Raw genomic sequence first — 13,825 nt, 5'->3', positions numbered from 1 at the left:
AAAGAGCACACCTTCCCATTTTAGAAGTCCCATCAGATTTTTGCGTTCTTCTAGCATCTCTCTTCTCTGGAGGTCTCTGAAAGTAGCTTTTATTTTCGCCTTGGTTTGGCGGAGTTTTGTTCCACAGTGATTTATACAGTCTCTCAGCGCATATTAAAGCAGTTTCAATTGAGATTTGCCAAAAATGGCTCTGGCGGTGCTTTCGACGCGCTCAGCAGCGCTGGTAACAATCCGTAATGGAGAGTTTAAATTATTGTCTGCTACCTGCTACCGATATTTGCCGACTCTTTCCGAATTTCAATCGCCTACTTCTTTCCATAATCGCCATTTTTCCTTGTCTTCCTCGTCAGGATGTTTGCGAGAGTCTCGATCGGCTTTGTTTCGAGAGCCCGGTATTCGCGGTTTTCGTTCCTCCACAGCCGTTGAGGATGGAAAAAGCGATCCATACGGAACGCTAGGGGTCAGTTCATCGGCTTCAGCAGCAGAAATAAAGAAGTCGTATTATGCACTTGCGAAGAAGTACCATCCGGATATCAATAAAGAAGATGGAGCCGAGAAGCGGTTTCAAGACATTCAGGCTGCTTACGAGATTTTGTCCGACAACGAAAAGAAGGCTGCTTTTGATGCATACGGTCCAAACTTTGACGCAGCTCAAGGTGGTGGTGGTGCGGGTGGCCCAGGTGCAGGATTTAATCCGTTTTCGGATTTTGGAGGAGCGGGATTCGGTGGCGGATTCGCAGGCGGAGGTGCATTCGATTTGAATGATCTGTTCAGTGCCTTTGCTGGACAGACTGGCGGCAATGCTCGAAGCCGACGTCACGGTGCTACAGTTCAGGAATATCGCGGTGATGATATAGAAGTATGTTTGAACGATTCGACTGGATTTGGAATTTTTGTATTCTAACGGTGTCTAGGTTACTGTTACAATTCCGTTTATGGAGGCAGCCAAAGGTGTTTCGAAAGAAGTTACTTACAATCCCTACGTAAGTTGCCATTCCTGTCACGGAAATGGACTCCGTGAAGGAGCGAAGCGACACGTTTGTAACAAATGCCGTGGAACCGGAACTCAAGTGCAAATGACGTCCAATGGATTTTCCATTGCTAGCACTTGTAGTGCGTGTGAGGGAACGGGTGTATACACCAAGCCAACAGATACTTGCCAGACATGTAGTGGCCATGGTGTTGTTCGGTCTCAGCGAGTAACGACAGTGCAGGTCCCAGGAGGTGTAGAGGATGGGATGAGACTTCGCGTCGCTGGAGAAGGCGACGCACCTCCGGTTGCAACCGATTCGAATATCCGTACGTTCCGTGGTGATTTGTACGTTCGTGTGCGAGTACGATCTCATGAATCATTCTCTCGAGAAGGCTCAAATATCGTCTATGTCGCCGAGATTCCTATGACGACGGCCGCGCTGGGCGGTCGGGTTCGGATTCCGACTTTAGATGGCCAAGCCGATCTAAACGTACCCCAAGCCACTCAATCTGGATCGACAGTTACCATGACTGGCAAAGGACTGCCTATATTGCGACGAGGTGGTCGTGGTGATATGAAGGTTACTTTTAGGGTCACCATACCCCGACCGACTACTACTGAGCAGGCCCAGTTACTTGAGAAGCTTGCGGATTCCCTGAACGATCAAACTGCAAGGCGAACTTCGTCGTCTTCATCGTCTTCATCATCCTCTTCCTCTTCGTCACCGACATCCCCTTCTTCAAAGTGAGTTTTGATCGTCTCCTTCGCCGCTTATGTTTCGCATTTTACACTATTTTGTATATATTTGATATTTGGTGGGCGCTTAGTTACGTTTATAGAAGCGGTGTAGGACACGATGAGCTGATATTTGATTTTTTTAGTTCTAGGCAAGCTCGACCGTCATCACCTTTGGAATCCATTGATAGGCAGAAGTCAGAGAAGCAAGATGATCCTATGAGCTCTCCGAAACACGATCCACGAAGCGAAGACTCCGAAGGTGGTTTCTTGAAACGAACATTTAAGAAAATATTTCATAGAGAGTAGGATATTGTACATATTTCGCATAAACATGGCTAGGAAATAGTGAGTTTTCCTATATATATTTGTATAATAAAACAAGCGGTAGTAATTTTGCGTTTTGTACCGGCATAATGTCTACCTTTTCTTTGATCTACTACGACATGAGTGTATATATTTGACTTATGTATTATCACCTAAAGCAACGCCTAAAACGCATTCACAAGAAATAAAAGATTAAGGAATGTCGGTGATCCACCATCTATGAGTAGCTAACTGATATATGGAAGCTCTGTTCTCAGGATCCTTTTGAAGACATAGTTCTATAAATGAGCGACACTGGTTTGAGACAAATCTGCGCGAAAGATCCCAATCTTTGTTGATAGCGTCTTCTTTCGAATGAAACGGAGTTTGTCCTGTCAAACAGGTGAAAATTAAAATACCGAGTGCCCAAACGTCGCCTTTTTCGGCGTCATACGGACGGGAAAGTAGGACTTCGACCGGGGCATACTGCATTGTTCCGTAAAACTTAGTGAACTTTGGTTTTGTGGAGTTTGGAGCAATAACGACAGCAGAGCCGAAGTCGATAAGTTTGATAGTCAAACGATCATCTATCAGAATGTTTTCGTCTTTGATATCGCGGTGATAGACACCCATAGATTCGAGATAGTATAACGCATCGACCAGTTGTCGAATAATATATCTGACTTGCCTTTCAGTCAGATTTTTCCGCGTTTCAATCATCTCGAACAGGTCGTGAGAATCGCGCTGTTGAGCCTGTCGAACTTCCTCTACAAGTGTTGCTTCTGGATCGGTTATATCATCGTCCGTATCTATGTTCATATCATCGTCATCATTATCATCATCTTCAGATGAAGCCGAGCCTGAAGGAATATAGTCTTCATCCGATGAGGAATGATATGACATAGTTTCATCGTCTTCTAGCATGTCTATATCTGGGTCGTTTTTGATTGAGATTCCCGCTGCTGGCGGTTTCCGTGAGGTGTTCACAAGTGAGTCAATTGATAACGTTGCCAGAGGCTCTCGCTTCATTGGGATAAGTGGGATTTGGGACTCTTGATTTGTTTGCTCTACAGAACTATCTTGCGGTGCTCGACTAGGACGCGCCCAAGGCGATCCATGTAGCTCTGTCACGAGTATGAAAAATGTTTCGTCTGCGAAATGCTCATAAAAATAAATCACATTTGGATGAGGTCGACGAGATAACCGAAGATGAATGTATAGCTCCATTGGAACTGGTCCATAGACCATATCATTGATCCACGCATGAGCAGGAATTTTCTGACGATAAATGAATTTAACTGCGACTTCTTGACGATCTGAAAACCGCGTCGCAGACATGACAAAGCCAAAGCCTGTAGTCATTAATATAGTCGAAATTGTTTCTGATCCATAATATACTTACCACCGCTACCAAGTTCATCGCCTAGGAGATATTTATCATCAAACTCACTATGCAGACTATATCCCTTCAGTCGGTCGCTGACGACAACAATCTTCTTACGAATACTGGGTCTGTCGCTCTCCCGTTGATGCTTTTGTCGCTTTATAAATCGACTCGGCTTCGTTTTCTTACTCGAAGGTCGCTTTGCGGATGTTTCGGAAACTATGTCGGTATGGACTCCGGGAGAAGATTTTCGACTCAAAAGGTTCTGGTTTTGATTGCGAAGCTGAAATTGGAGCTTCAGGAAGTTATTCGGAGACTGTGCTCTAGTCTGTTCATGCAATTGCAGTTGGTGCTGGTGTGGTTTATACAACTGCGACGCGTTTCTGGAATTCCGATGTGCTTCAGATCCAAACGAAGCGTTGATCGGAACTATCTTGTTCGTGTCAAATTGCGGATACACTGATTTCGCTGATCCTGACAACGACAAAGACGATGACAACCCATAATTACTTCTGGAATATTCAGGGAAATACGAAGCGCTCGAGACTGGAGGCGGAGAAGACGAAAGTAGAGACGACGAAGACGACAATGAAAGGCCCGGCGTTTGACTCGTTGTTCGATATGCCGGAGACCGAGGCGGAGAAGATGGCAGAGGAAACATGTAATTATTCGAATTCATATTATCTTTGTGGTAATCGCAGAAACAAACGAACAGAGCCAAAGCATGCGTAAAGATTCACTAGGTCGAGTTTTATAAGAAATATCGAGACGCGACTCGGTACCTTTCATGAGGCGCGTCAAGAACGCGTTAGGGCTGTGCGGCTGTAGATCAACTGTGAACGCGATACGGACGCGTTCTCTCCTAACACGTAGAAATGACTCCACAACCACAACCCGACAAATAGAACACAATTTCACGATAGTTCAAAAAATTTTAAAATTAGATTTCTACAGATTGGCCAACTTTAATAGCATCGAAAATTCCTGTCTCAGCTATTCCACTTAAACGGAGCGCATCTTTCAGTTTCACTACAGGCTCCGGTAATGGCTCGTCAGTCAAAACGAACGTGCCATAGTGCATTGCGATTGCGCGCTTTGCTTGTACGTCCTTGAATATGTTTACGCTGTCCATCGGATTGCTATGGACGCGGGACATGATATGACGTGGGGAGTATGCACCAATTGGTAATAGAGCTAAGTCGAAGGGACCTCTGAATTTGCCGATTTCTTTGAAAGCTGGACATGAGGGCATGTCTATGGCGTAGTCATCTTGGTCGGGGTTTAGCTTAGGCACCGCTCGGTAACCGGTATCGCCTGCAAAATAAAGCCTGCGAGTGTCGCTGGAAATGCTAAAAGATGCGCAAAGTGCCTTGCCATGGTCAGTGAAAGTACGGTTCGAGATGTGTTGCGCAGGTAAGCAAGAAATTGTTGCACGCTGACCTCGGACTGAGACGTCGCGTTCATCCCACCAATCAAGCTCAACCACATTAGTAATGTTCTTTGCCGTAAACCATCTTTTCACACCTAATGGAACAATATAGCAAGAGCCAGGGAATCGCTGGCTAATTAGGTCGATACTGTAATTGTCGAGATGGTCGTAATGGCTGTGTGAGATGATGACAGCATCGACCCCAGGCAATTCGTCAACAGATACCGGTGATTCAGAAACGCGATTGAAACCAGGTGCCCACGTTGGAGCACACTTTTGTCCAAGCAAAGGATCAAACAGGATCCTCAATCCAGACCGTGGCATCTCGACATAAAAACTGGCATGTCCTAGCCAGGTCGCTCGCACGGCATCGCTATTGCTCGGGGGAACTGCAAGTTCAGGACGAACAAGTGGGAACATATCCGGCTTGATATCAACAGACTTCCACTCTCCAGATAATCGAGACTGCATGATATCAAAAAAATTAATATCGCCCTTTCCGAACGACGGCCACGGAATCACAAATCGTCCCTTGCCATGATGTGCCTTCAAACTTGCTGACTCAGGATTTGCTGATGGACTGATCGGCTCCGACACAACTACCGTATCAAAATCCACTGCTTTTGGCATCACAGTGACGCTACCTATATTCGTACTACACCTGCCAAAAATTGATTGAAAAAGCCCAGATATAGTCGATACGGTGGAAGATGACGATTGACGAACGGTCAGCTGAAACTTATTCTGACAAACTATCGATCGAATCTGCCGGAATCTGGAACTTACAAGTCCTACCAGCATTCCTATCAATATCGGGTTACAATATTGATCCAATCAATCTCTGCCTAAATAAAGATAGTTGAGCTATCGGTAGTTCTGCGACTTCAATATAACTTATCACTAGGATAGTCACTCCGATAGTGTAATAAATATACCACAAACCCCCGAGACGGTTCTTATACTCTATCACGTTAGTCACGTGAACATGTCAGCTCCATCGATCCCCATATATATTTCTATTCTCCGTACAAGAGCTGGTTCATGGCCAGTATTGGGCTCAGCATTATTGAACGCGGCATTTATAGAAATAAATATTATCATAACCAGTTTGATTGTCATTGGTAACTTTTGAATGAACAACTGGATCAATATAGGTCAAAGTTCGTCTAGTTTGCAGTAACGAGTATGATTCGAGCTGAAATACTCCGGAAATTCAAATTCAGTGGTCGATTGAGCGGATCCCGGGTACTAAACCGTCGCTATTTGTCTGATAATTTGAAGACGCCGTTGTCTACCTCAAGTTCTATTCCACCGCAATTTGGTTCAACTGGAAAAGATAGTGAGTCTGCGCGAGTAGCAGGTGTGTACAATAATTTTCTCGAGTCGAGTGCGGATTCGAACGAGCGACTGTTTCGGGAAATTACAAAGTTTTCGCATCTGCCGGAGCAGTTTGGTGCGAACCAGCATATTTTGATTGACGATGAGCTGCGAGAAAGATTACGATCGACGTTATGGATGTTTAAAGCACCGATTAGGTATGCTTTTGCGTATGGATCCGGGGTGTTCAGCCAAGGACAGTCATATACCAAAAAACCTCAGATAGACATGATCTTTGGAGTCACTTATTCGCAGCATTGGCATAGCTTAAACTTATCACAGTATCCGGACCACTATTCGGGAATGCGTCACCTGGGCTCGCGCGCTATTTCAGTTTTGCAGGATAGAGTTGGCGCCGGCGTGTACTTCAACACTTTTGTCGAAATTAATGGTCTTGTAATAAAGTATGGTGTGGTAAACATAGACACACTTTGCTATGACTTACTGTCCTGGGATAGCCTTTATCTTTCAGGACGTCTTCACAAGCCAGTCAAGATTTTGCGTGATGATCCTCGCGTTCGACTCGCAAACCAACGCAATTTGTTTTCCGTCATTCGCACCGCGCTACTTCTCCTGCCCGAAACATTTACAGACGTGCAACTGTACGAAACAATAGCGTCGATCTCTTACATGGGCGATCCACGGATGAAAATGGGAGCAGAAAATCCGCACAAGGTCCGAAATATCGTTCAGAATCAAAAGGAGCATTTCTATAGACTATATGCGCCGCTGATTGACAATTTGCCAAACATTCATATTGCATCAGGCTATGATGGTATTTCGGACAAAATAACTCTTCGGCAGGATATGAGTCCTATTCCTCGAGGAAATATGGTGATCCGATTACCTCCCTCATTTCGGCAGAAGCTGTATGCTCGTTATACTTCACTTTTATCGATCGAGCCTAATTTACAAACACCAGAATCCAGCTCCGATCTGTCTCGTTTGGTTGGTTCGGAATTTGAGCAATTAGTAGCTGCCGATGAGAATCTTCCAAAAGAAGTTGCGCGCGCCATCTATCACACGGTATATTGGCCCAGTATGACGCAAAGTGCGAAGGGTCTATTGACGGCCGGATTTTCTAAGAGTATTAAGTATCTCGGAGAAAAAATTTCTAAGAATAAGGCTGCCAAAAAATAGAAATTATCATTCAATAGCATTCATATCAAAATTAGTACATGCGTAAACAGTAGAGAACAAATCAGCGCTTTAAAGCAGCAAAACGTTTAGATAATTCGTCCAGGTCAGGCAGGGCATCCTTTTTGATTGGCTTGACAGCAGATCCAGATTTATTATTAGTTCCTTGTTGAGTTAGATTTGGTCTTGGAATGTCAGAGCCCGCAGATACAGGAGCGACGACGATTGGAGGAACAAGTGATTTGTCGCCAATACTTGGCAGACTCATGCCCGGCTCAACTTCGCCCAGTCCACCTGAACCACCGCCTTGATCGTCATGGTCATGGTCATGGTCATCTTGTACCGGTTCTGGATCGTTTTCTTGTATGAGCTTCAAACGCTCATCCTCGGGCAACCCAGACCAAGGAATTCGGTATGTGCGAGAGATTTCTTCTAGATATGCAGTGACAAGTTCGGCATTCGGCGGTTCAATTGACAGCTTTTTATAAACGCGAGGTGCTACACTTATTTCTGGGTTCTCTAGTGCATCACGAGCAAATTCTTTACCGAATTTCATGATCATCATATCTCTGACTTGCTGTAATTCCTTAACATCTGTTCGTCCAGCAGCGTAAATGATTGATTTTACCGCTTCCTGGAGACCAGGGTCACATTCACGACTAGTTTCCAATTAGACAAATCATTAGTACAACATATAAATTGCTCACCGCTGATCGAGTAATCCGATCCGGGCAAGAAGTAGTTCGCAGTATAGTTCCAGAACTTCGAGCAAGTCCGAATTAATCTCCTGTCGAATCACATTCTCGACTCTTATCCTAGCACTCTCTGTTTTCTCATCGGACAGAAGTTGCGCGACCTAGAGCTATGTTAGAAATAAATTTAAATTATCATAATCACGTACGTCTCGACGCTGCTGCTTTGAGATGGCAGATTCCTTTTGCTGGATATATCTTAATCTTGATATGGAAAGCTTAAGCTGTATCTTCAGACGGGTCTAAACCGGTAAATATTTGATCGACTAGAAAAATAAGAACACGCTTACAGTCAACTGGTTTGGTACTTGAGGTGGCATTGCGTCGTAGTTTCTCACTAAATTGCCGATCAGTCTGCTGAAAATTCAAAAATATTGTTTTCGTCGGATTAGGACGTCTTTATAACGAATGTAAGCCGCCTAATGATATCGACGCCGCAATCAACTGCGCGATTACGTAATATACTACATAGTAAATGGTAGAAGTAATATATACAAAATGAATTCGAATACATGAAATAACGTGAATATGACCTAGCAGAATCTGAAAAAATCGCAGTAAATTCAATAGAATTAACCCCAAACACCATAGCCAAAAGAGATTAATCAAGTCGGTCTAAATATTCCAGTCGACGAAGAACAACTTGCTTCGAAGTTTCTTCTATTTCGCCGGCTAGAAATACTTCATCTAAAATGGCATATACCTATAATGTCAGATTTGGGGCAACCAGATGAAGCTGAACGTACTTTGTAAAAATTGAAGACGAGGTCTAATTCGCATACGTTTCCGAAAAATGTGTCCAGAACCTCGACAAACAAATGAATAGCCTCGAGATATGCCAATTCATTGTCATCACTATCAACACAGGCACAAAAAAATAAGCCCGCATACCGTCGATAGACAATCTTATAATTCCGAAACTATATAGATTAGTTACACGCCGCTGACTGCGGACTTATAAACACTCACTTCGACAAAATTAGATTGATATTTCTGATCTCGTGGAGCAACTAATCTGTGAACATCTCCTTTCAATTTCAGTTTTTCTTCATCCTGTCTTGCTCAGTAAAAAGCTCGTAAGCAGATCTCAGACATCTTACATCATATGGCACATAGTACTTGGCTAGCCGAGTCTTGCCCTGACGATTCTGTACTAAGACGAATTGTAACATTTGAAATATAGATTCGAGCACAATCCTGTTTGGTATTTATCCAGTGAAGTGCAATTGTGTAACTATTACATAGCTTGTGTATTCCGGGGTGACGGAGCAAGCTCGAACATTATTGACATTTTGTTTACTCCCATCTCCAGAATAACCTTTCATCTAGTGCACGGTTTTCACAATTTCCTATACTCTTCCGTTTGCATTCCCTCAATATACAATGAAAAAACTTTCCGCAGTTCCTAATTCAGCAAACGGATCTTCGAGTGCGATTCCAGTTCCTCAGAGAAGATCCTCATTGGCAGGTCCTCCGCCCGGATCAAGTACCAGAGTAAGATCAACAGTGCTTAGTCGTCCCTTCATTCTTACAATATTGTGTAGCCCGTGTCGCGAACATTATTTACAGATACCAAGACCGCTCAGAAAGCGGACGCGACTGCTGATAGCTTAAAAGCTGAGAACCATGCGCTCAAGTACGAGCTGTCAACACTCAAGCACGAGCGCGATCGCGAGAAACTACGGACGGAGAAAGTTATCCGCGATTTGGAAGCCCGAATTGCGGAAGAGGGTAAACGTACAGAATCCGCGGAGAGCGACCAGGCATTTGTTGTTCAAAAGCTGAAAGAAACCTCGGAGGAGTTGACGAAGCTGAAAGAAAACTATCCGTCTATCCAAACCTCGTTTGAAAGGTCTATTCGATCATTACGTCAAGAGGCAGATCAAGCTCGAGAGGCCCAAGAAGCTGCCGAACAGGAGTTGCGCTCGATTCAGAGCAGTACCAAACGGAGACTCGATGACTCGACATTGAAGCAGATGACTTTACAAAGTTCAGTCGCAGAACTAGAACTGCAACTTTTGAGCGCGACAGACACTATCAAAGCAAAGTCACTGGTTATTAACGAGCTTACAGATCAAGTGGAAATGCTTACTTCCGAGAATAATGAAATCAAATCGAAAAAGGAAGAACTAGACAATTTGCAAGATCTGCAAATCCAGCTTGGTGAAGAAATCGCAATGTCACGGTCTTTGGAAGCAAAACTACATATTCTTACTCCCGAACTGAATGAGCTTCGAGAAGAGCAAAGCAAATACAAATTTCTTGCGGAAGAGAAATTGCTGCTTGAAGGACGACTGAAGCTTATGGAAGATCTTCGGAGAAAGTTAGCGGATGCAGAGCTCGAAGCTGCATCGTTACGTGAACAACAATCCAAATGGACAGCATTTCTAGAATCAAACGACTCATTCAATACGCCTGAAGATGTTTTTTACGCTCTATCTCAAGAGCGGGTTAAAAATTTTGCACTTCTGGACAAGATTGGTCGAATAGAAGCGGAATTATCTGCTCGAAATGTTGATATTGCTGATGACTCGCAGGAGCTTTCGAAAGCAAGAAAAGAGATTGGCGAATTAAATGAGAGTATATCTAAAACTGCAAAATATGTAGCAAGGATAGAACGGCAGAAAAATTTAGCTCTGAAAGAAGCAGGATTTTTGAGGGAGCAGCTAAAAACATATGATAGTGAGGAGACCCTGCTTATGCAGAACAATTTTGATAAGCAGAAAACTACTCGGATTGAGCAATTAGAACTGTTACTCGATGAAACTAAAGAGGAATTCTTTCGTGTTTCGGATGAGTTGAAAGAGCTTTCTAAAGGACTTGGTGCCAAGTCTCAAAAGAGGAGCGCAGAACCGGAAAGCGATGAAAGACTAGGCGAGTTAATTAGACGGAACCGGCAACTTCAAGATGGTAAGCAATATGACTCTGTAGATTTCCGGGAATTAACATTGACTTAGAAATCACCCAACTCATCACTGAAAAGGAAACAATTCAGCATACCACTGCCAATCTTCAGAAACAAGTAGAAGCGCTCGAAAGCTCTAATGCAGCACATTTGCGCATCGTCCAACTACGCGACAATCCGTTTTCGCGAGACCAGATAGTCAAGAAAGATATGCTCGACACACTCCGGTTGGAAAATCAGTCCTTACTTGCGCAACTAGATGGTCGACGAGAAGACGTGGGCCAGGTAGTAAGCGTGAATACACTTGATCGACTGAGATTGGAGATAAAAGAAATGCAGAAGGAAGTTGCAGAAAAGGAGAAAAGGATGACTAGATTGAAACAAGTGAGTATTTATGATATTCATTTGTGGTAAATATTTATTAATGGTTTAGATCTGGGGAACTAAATCTGTCGAGTTCCGGGAAATGGTCTATTCGTTGTTAGGGTATAAGCTCGATTTCCTACCTAACAACAAGATCCGAGCAACGTCTATATTTGCAACTTCGGACGATGAATCCTTTACTTTTGACCCGACGAATATGACGATGAAGCTCTCTGGGAAATCCGATAGTCCGTTCGCGCAGGAATGCTCAAATTTAATTACTTTTTGGGTCCACGAGCGACGTGAAATTCCTTGCTTTTTGGCAGCATTAAATCTTGAACTATATGATCGGACTACTAAAGCAGCAAGATTTTGATCATAAAATAATGTATACATTTATAATTTCTATTCAATTTCGGGCGTACTAGACCTAAACCAAGCGCAGTGACTTGAATATCGGCAGTAGGCACATTTGCTCTTACTGTCGGGACCGTTTGGATCCCGTTGTGCGCTCCAAAATTGAATCATGTAATTGATAAAGGGGTCGACCAAGCGTTCGTCATAGTCATAATCATATCCTCCGATGGGTTTCCCAGTTTTCTGTGAATAGTAAATGATAGACATATCGTTTGTAAATGAATCTTGGAAATCTAAAAGCTTGAACCTGACCAGGTCAACGTAGTCTTGAAATGTTAATTTATCAGGCTGGCAGGTCAAGAACTTCTGTAATGCAGCGATATAACCTAGATTGCCCGGTCCTTCAAGTGCGTCTTCCAATGACATTCGTACATTTGGTTCGTCAAGATAGATGGACCTCACAGCATCATCGCGGATTATTCCATTTGGCGATAAGAATAAAATCGAACAGTATTTATCATAATCAAAACTGTCCGAAGCTAATTCGTAAAATAATTTCCGATATAACGCCATTTGCATGTAAGCTTGTATCGTTTGGTTTTCCGGTGGTAGGGTACCAGATACGCGCGTTTTGAAGTCTGATATCCTAATTCTAGATTCGTCATGGTCAAAATCTTCTTCAGGAGTAAACGTAGCCGTGTCTTCAGTTGAATGATTAAGTGTATTTTGATTTAGAACACGAAACGGATTGAAAATATGGCGTGAATCAAATTCGAAATCATCTAATGTTTGAAATGCCCTCTGCTTGCTGAAATATGATAGATCAAAAACATTGCTCATATTTTTAATAACCGAAGAGCTGGATTTATTATCGAATTTGATGTTCGAATTAAAATCATGCCGCCCTGGCGAATATGTGACTTCATCGATTATCCCTGACACATAAATGTCATTAAAGAATCCAAACACATGCAGTTCGCGCTACGAATGTCAACAGAGATAACTTTCGTACTCGAGTAGACTCACAGTAATCCCATTTAAACTTAGGTCTTGTAACCCAATCAGCATCTGCAACAGCTGTAAGGCCCGCTGTTCTTCTCGAGAAGGAAGCGATACTTTAATTTGAAGCTTCAGCGGCTGCTTCACCTCTAGTTCAAGTCGTCCATGAATATTTGTTCCTCTCTTCATTGCAGGTGTAGGTGCAGTATCTTGGTAATAAAGCTTGTAGAAGTATTGAAGCTCGCACCATAGCGGACCTACCAAATCAGAAACCGACAATCGATTTTGTGGACGATAACTGGTCATTAACGACTGATCGTGCAAATCTTTAGCGTCTTTAAAAGTGGAAGGAAAAAGCTGCTCGCCTGAAGATTTGATTGCTTTAGGGCTAAAATAATTGGAATTTTGAGTTAATGGTGTTGATGTTTCAAGAAGGATTCGAGCGATTTCTTTGTCTCTGGACAAATCCGGCAGTTGTACTAATTCTGATTCATCCAGAAGCCCATTATTGGTTGGCAGAGAGGGCGAAATGATAGCCTGCTGTTTGAGAACCTCAAGTTTATCAGGAAAAGTTGCTGAGTCTAGATATGAGATCAGCTCGGTGTCGGCTGAAGTCTGGGATAGAATCAATTCTGAGTCAAGTTTTCTAGGTCGTCCTCTTCGTCGAGGTTTTGCTGTTTCACCAATTTGTTTTTTGAGTGAGCGCTTCAACTTAGAAATTGCAGGTTCTTGTGTGGCTTTAGTTTTTGGTCTACCTCGCTGGTTCTGATGTGCAAGAGGACTATGAGTCTGCTCTGTAGCTCCACGCACCTTCCGAGCAGACTTAATATTGTGAAGTATAAGCTGATTCGGAGATACAATTTGCTTCGTGTCCAACTTTTCCCGTCGTTTCGAAGCTTGATTTCGTGGAGATTCTGCTTTCTGCAGATCGAGTGCGGATTTGGTCTGAGAGTGTTAGAGAGGATAAAGAACCAGAGGAGACACGAACAGTAATAAGCCTCGCATGTAGAGTGAAAGCGTGATTCAGCAGGCTGCTATTAGGACTATGAAACGTGTAATAAGCAGCGCCATAAACATTCATGAACAGTAGAGCAGTGTGCAATTTTGA

The 13,825-nt window shown here is 43.3% G+C and overlaps 8 protein-coding genes across 8 annotated transcripts; 3 read left to right on the top strand and 5 right to left on the bottom strand.

The window, feature by feature from the left end:
- Positions 1 to 184: 184 nt before the first annotated feature.
- V1516DRAFT_627237 (uncharacterized protein) lies at positions 185 to 1,721 on the top strand (the record flags this gene model as incomplete). The annotated part of the gene is made up of 2 exons (XM_066919783.1): positions 185 to 859; positions 915 to 1,721. The coding sequence occupies 2 exons, from the start codon at positions 185 to 187 to the stop codon at positions 1,719 to 1,721; spliced, it is 1,482 nt and encodes a 493-aa protein (XP_066775985.1).
- Positions 1,722 to 2,138: 417 nt separating this feature from the next.
- V1516DRAFT_677877 (uncharacterized protein) lies at positions 2,139 to 4,118 on the bottom strand. The gene is made up of 2 exons (XM_066922667.1): positions 3,417 to 4,118; positions 2,139 to 3,366 (listed from the first exon to the last, which is right to left on the bottom strand). The coding sequence occupies exons 1-2, from the start codon at positions 4,075 to 4,077 to the stop codon at positions 2,228 to 2,230; spliced, it is 1,800 nt and encodes a 599-aa protein (XP_066775984.1). The 5' UTR covers positions 4,078 to 4,118; the 3' UTR covers positions 2,139 to 2,227.
- Positions 4,119 to 5,736, bottom strand: V1516DRAFT_677874 (beta-lactamase superfamily domain-containing protein). The gene has a single exon (XM_066922666.1). It carries the CDS (start codon positions 5,626 to 5,628, stop codon positions 4,339 to 4,341), a length of 1,290 nt encoding a protein of 429 aa, XP_066775983.1. The 5' UTR covers positions 5,629 to 5,736; the 3' UTR covers positions 4,119 to 4,338.
- Positions 5,737 to 5,849: 113 nt separating this feature from the next.
- V1516DRAFT_444087 (mitochondrial matrix Mmp37-domain-containing protein) lies at positions 5,850 to 7,375 on the top strand. Its single transcript, XM_066919049.1, has one exon. It carries the CDS (start codon positions 6,013 to 6,015, stop codon positions 7,342 to 7,344), a length of 1,332 nt encoding a protein of 443 aa, XP_066775982.1. The 5' UTR covers positions 5,850 to 6,012; the 3' UTR covers positions 7,345 to 7,375.
- On the bottom strand, positions 7,316 to 8,506 carry V1516DRAFT_677870 (regulator of Vps4 activity in the MVB pathway-domain-containing protein). The gene is made up of 4 exons (XM_066922665.1): positions 8,384 to 8,506; positions 8,243 to 8,335; positions 8,049 to 8,197; positions 7,316 to 8,000 (listed from the first exon to the last, which is right to left on the bottom strand). Exons 1-4 carry the CDS (start codon positions 8,411 to 8,413, stop codon positions 7,406 to 7,408), a joined length of 867 nt encoding a protein of 288 aa, XP_066775981.1. The 5' UTR covers positions 8,414 to 8,506; the 3' UTR covers positions 7,316 to 7,405.
- Positions 8,507 to 9,741, bottom strand: V1516DRAFT_708041 (AP complex, mu/sigma subunit). Its single transcript, XM_066924186.1, has 4 exons — positions 9,194 to 9,741; positions 9,063 to 9,146; positions 8,840 to 9,013; positions 8,507 to 8,796 (listed from the first exon to the last, which is right to left on the bottom strand). The coding sequence occupies exons 1-4, from the start codon at positions 9,263 to 9,265 to the stop codon at positions 8,695 to 8,697; spliced, it is 432 nt and encodes a 143-aa protein (XP_066775980.1). The 5' UTR covers positions 9,266 to 9,741; the 3' UTR covers positions 8,507 to 8,694.
- On the top strand, positions 9,265 to 11,983 carry V1516DRAFT_677863 (spindle assembly checkpoint component Mad1). Its single transcript, XM_066922664.1, has 4 exons — positions 9,265 to 9,587; positions 9,638 to 11,003; positions 11,051 to 11,382; positions 11,432 to 11,983. The coding sequence occupies exons 1-4, from the start codon at positions 9,477 to 9,479 to the stop codon at positions 11,735 to 11,737; spliced, it is 2,115 nt and encodes a 704-aa protein (XP_066775979.1). The 5' UTR covers positions 9,265 to 9,476; the 3' UTR covers positions 11,738 to 11,983.
- Positions 11,409 to 13,281, bottom strand: V1516DRAFT_444074 (exonuclease V). The gene is made up of 2 exons (XM_066919048.1): positions 12,745 to 13,281; positions 11,409 to 12,699 (listed from the first exon to the last, which is right to left on the bottom strand). Exons 1-2 carry the CDS (start codon positions 13,021 to 13,023, stop codon positions 11,767 to 11,769), a joined length of 1,212 nt encoding a protein of 403 aa, XP_066775978.1. The 5' UTR covers positions 13,024 to 13,281; the 3' UTR covers positions 11,409 to 11,766.
- Positions 13,282 to 13,825: the final 544 nt, after the last annotated feature.

Source organism: Lipomyces oligophaga (assembly GCF_038497815.1).
Source record: "Lipomyces oligophaga strain CBS 7107 unplaced genomic scaffold V1516scaffold_6, whole genome shotgun sequence".
NCBI classification, from domain to species: Eukaryota; Fungi; Ascomycota; class Lipomycetes; order Lipomycetales; family Lipomycetaceae; genus Lipomyces; species [Lipomyces] oligophaga.
The sequence above is the reverse complement of the archived record's forward strand: the minus strand, read 5'-3'. Positions and strand labels throughout refer to the sequence as shown.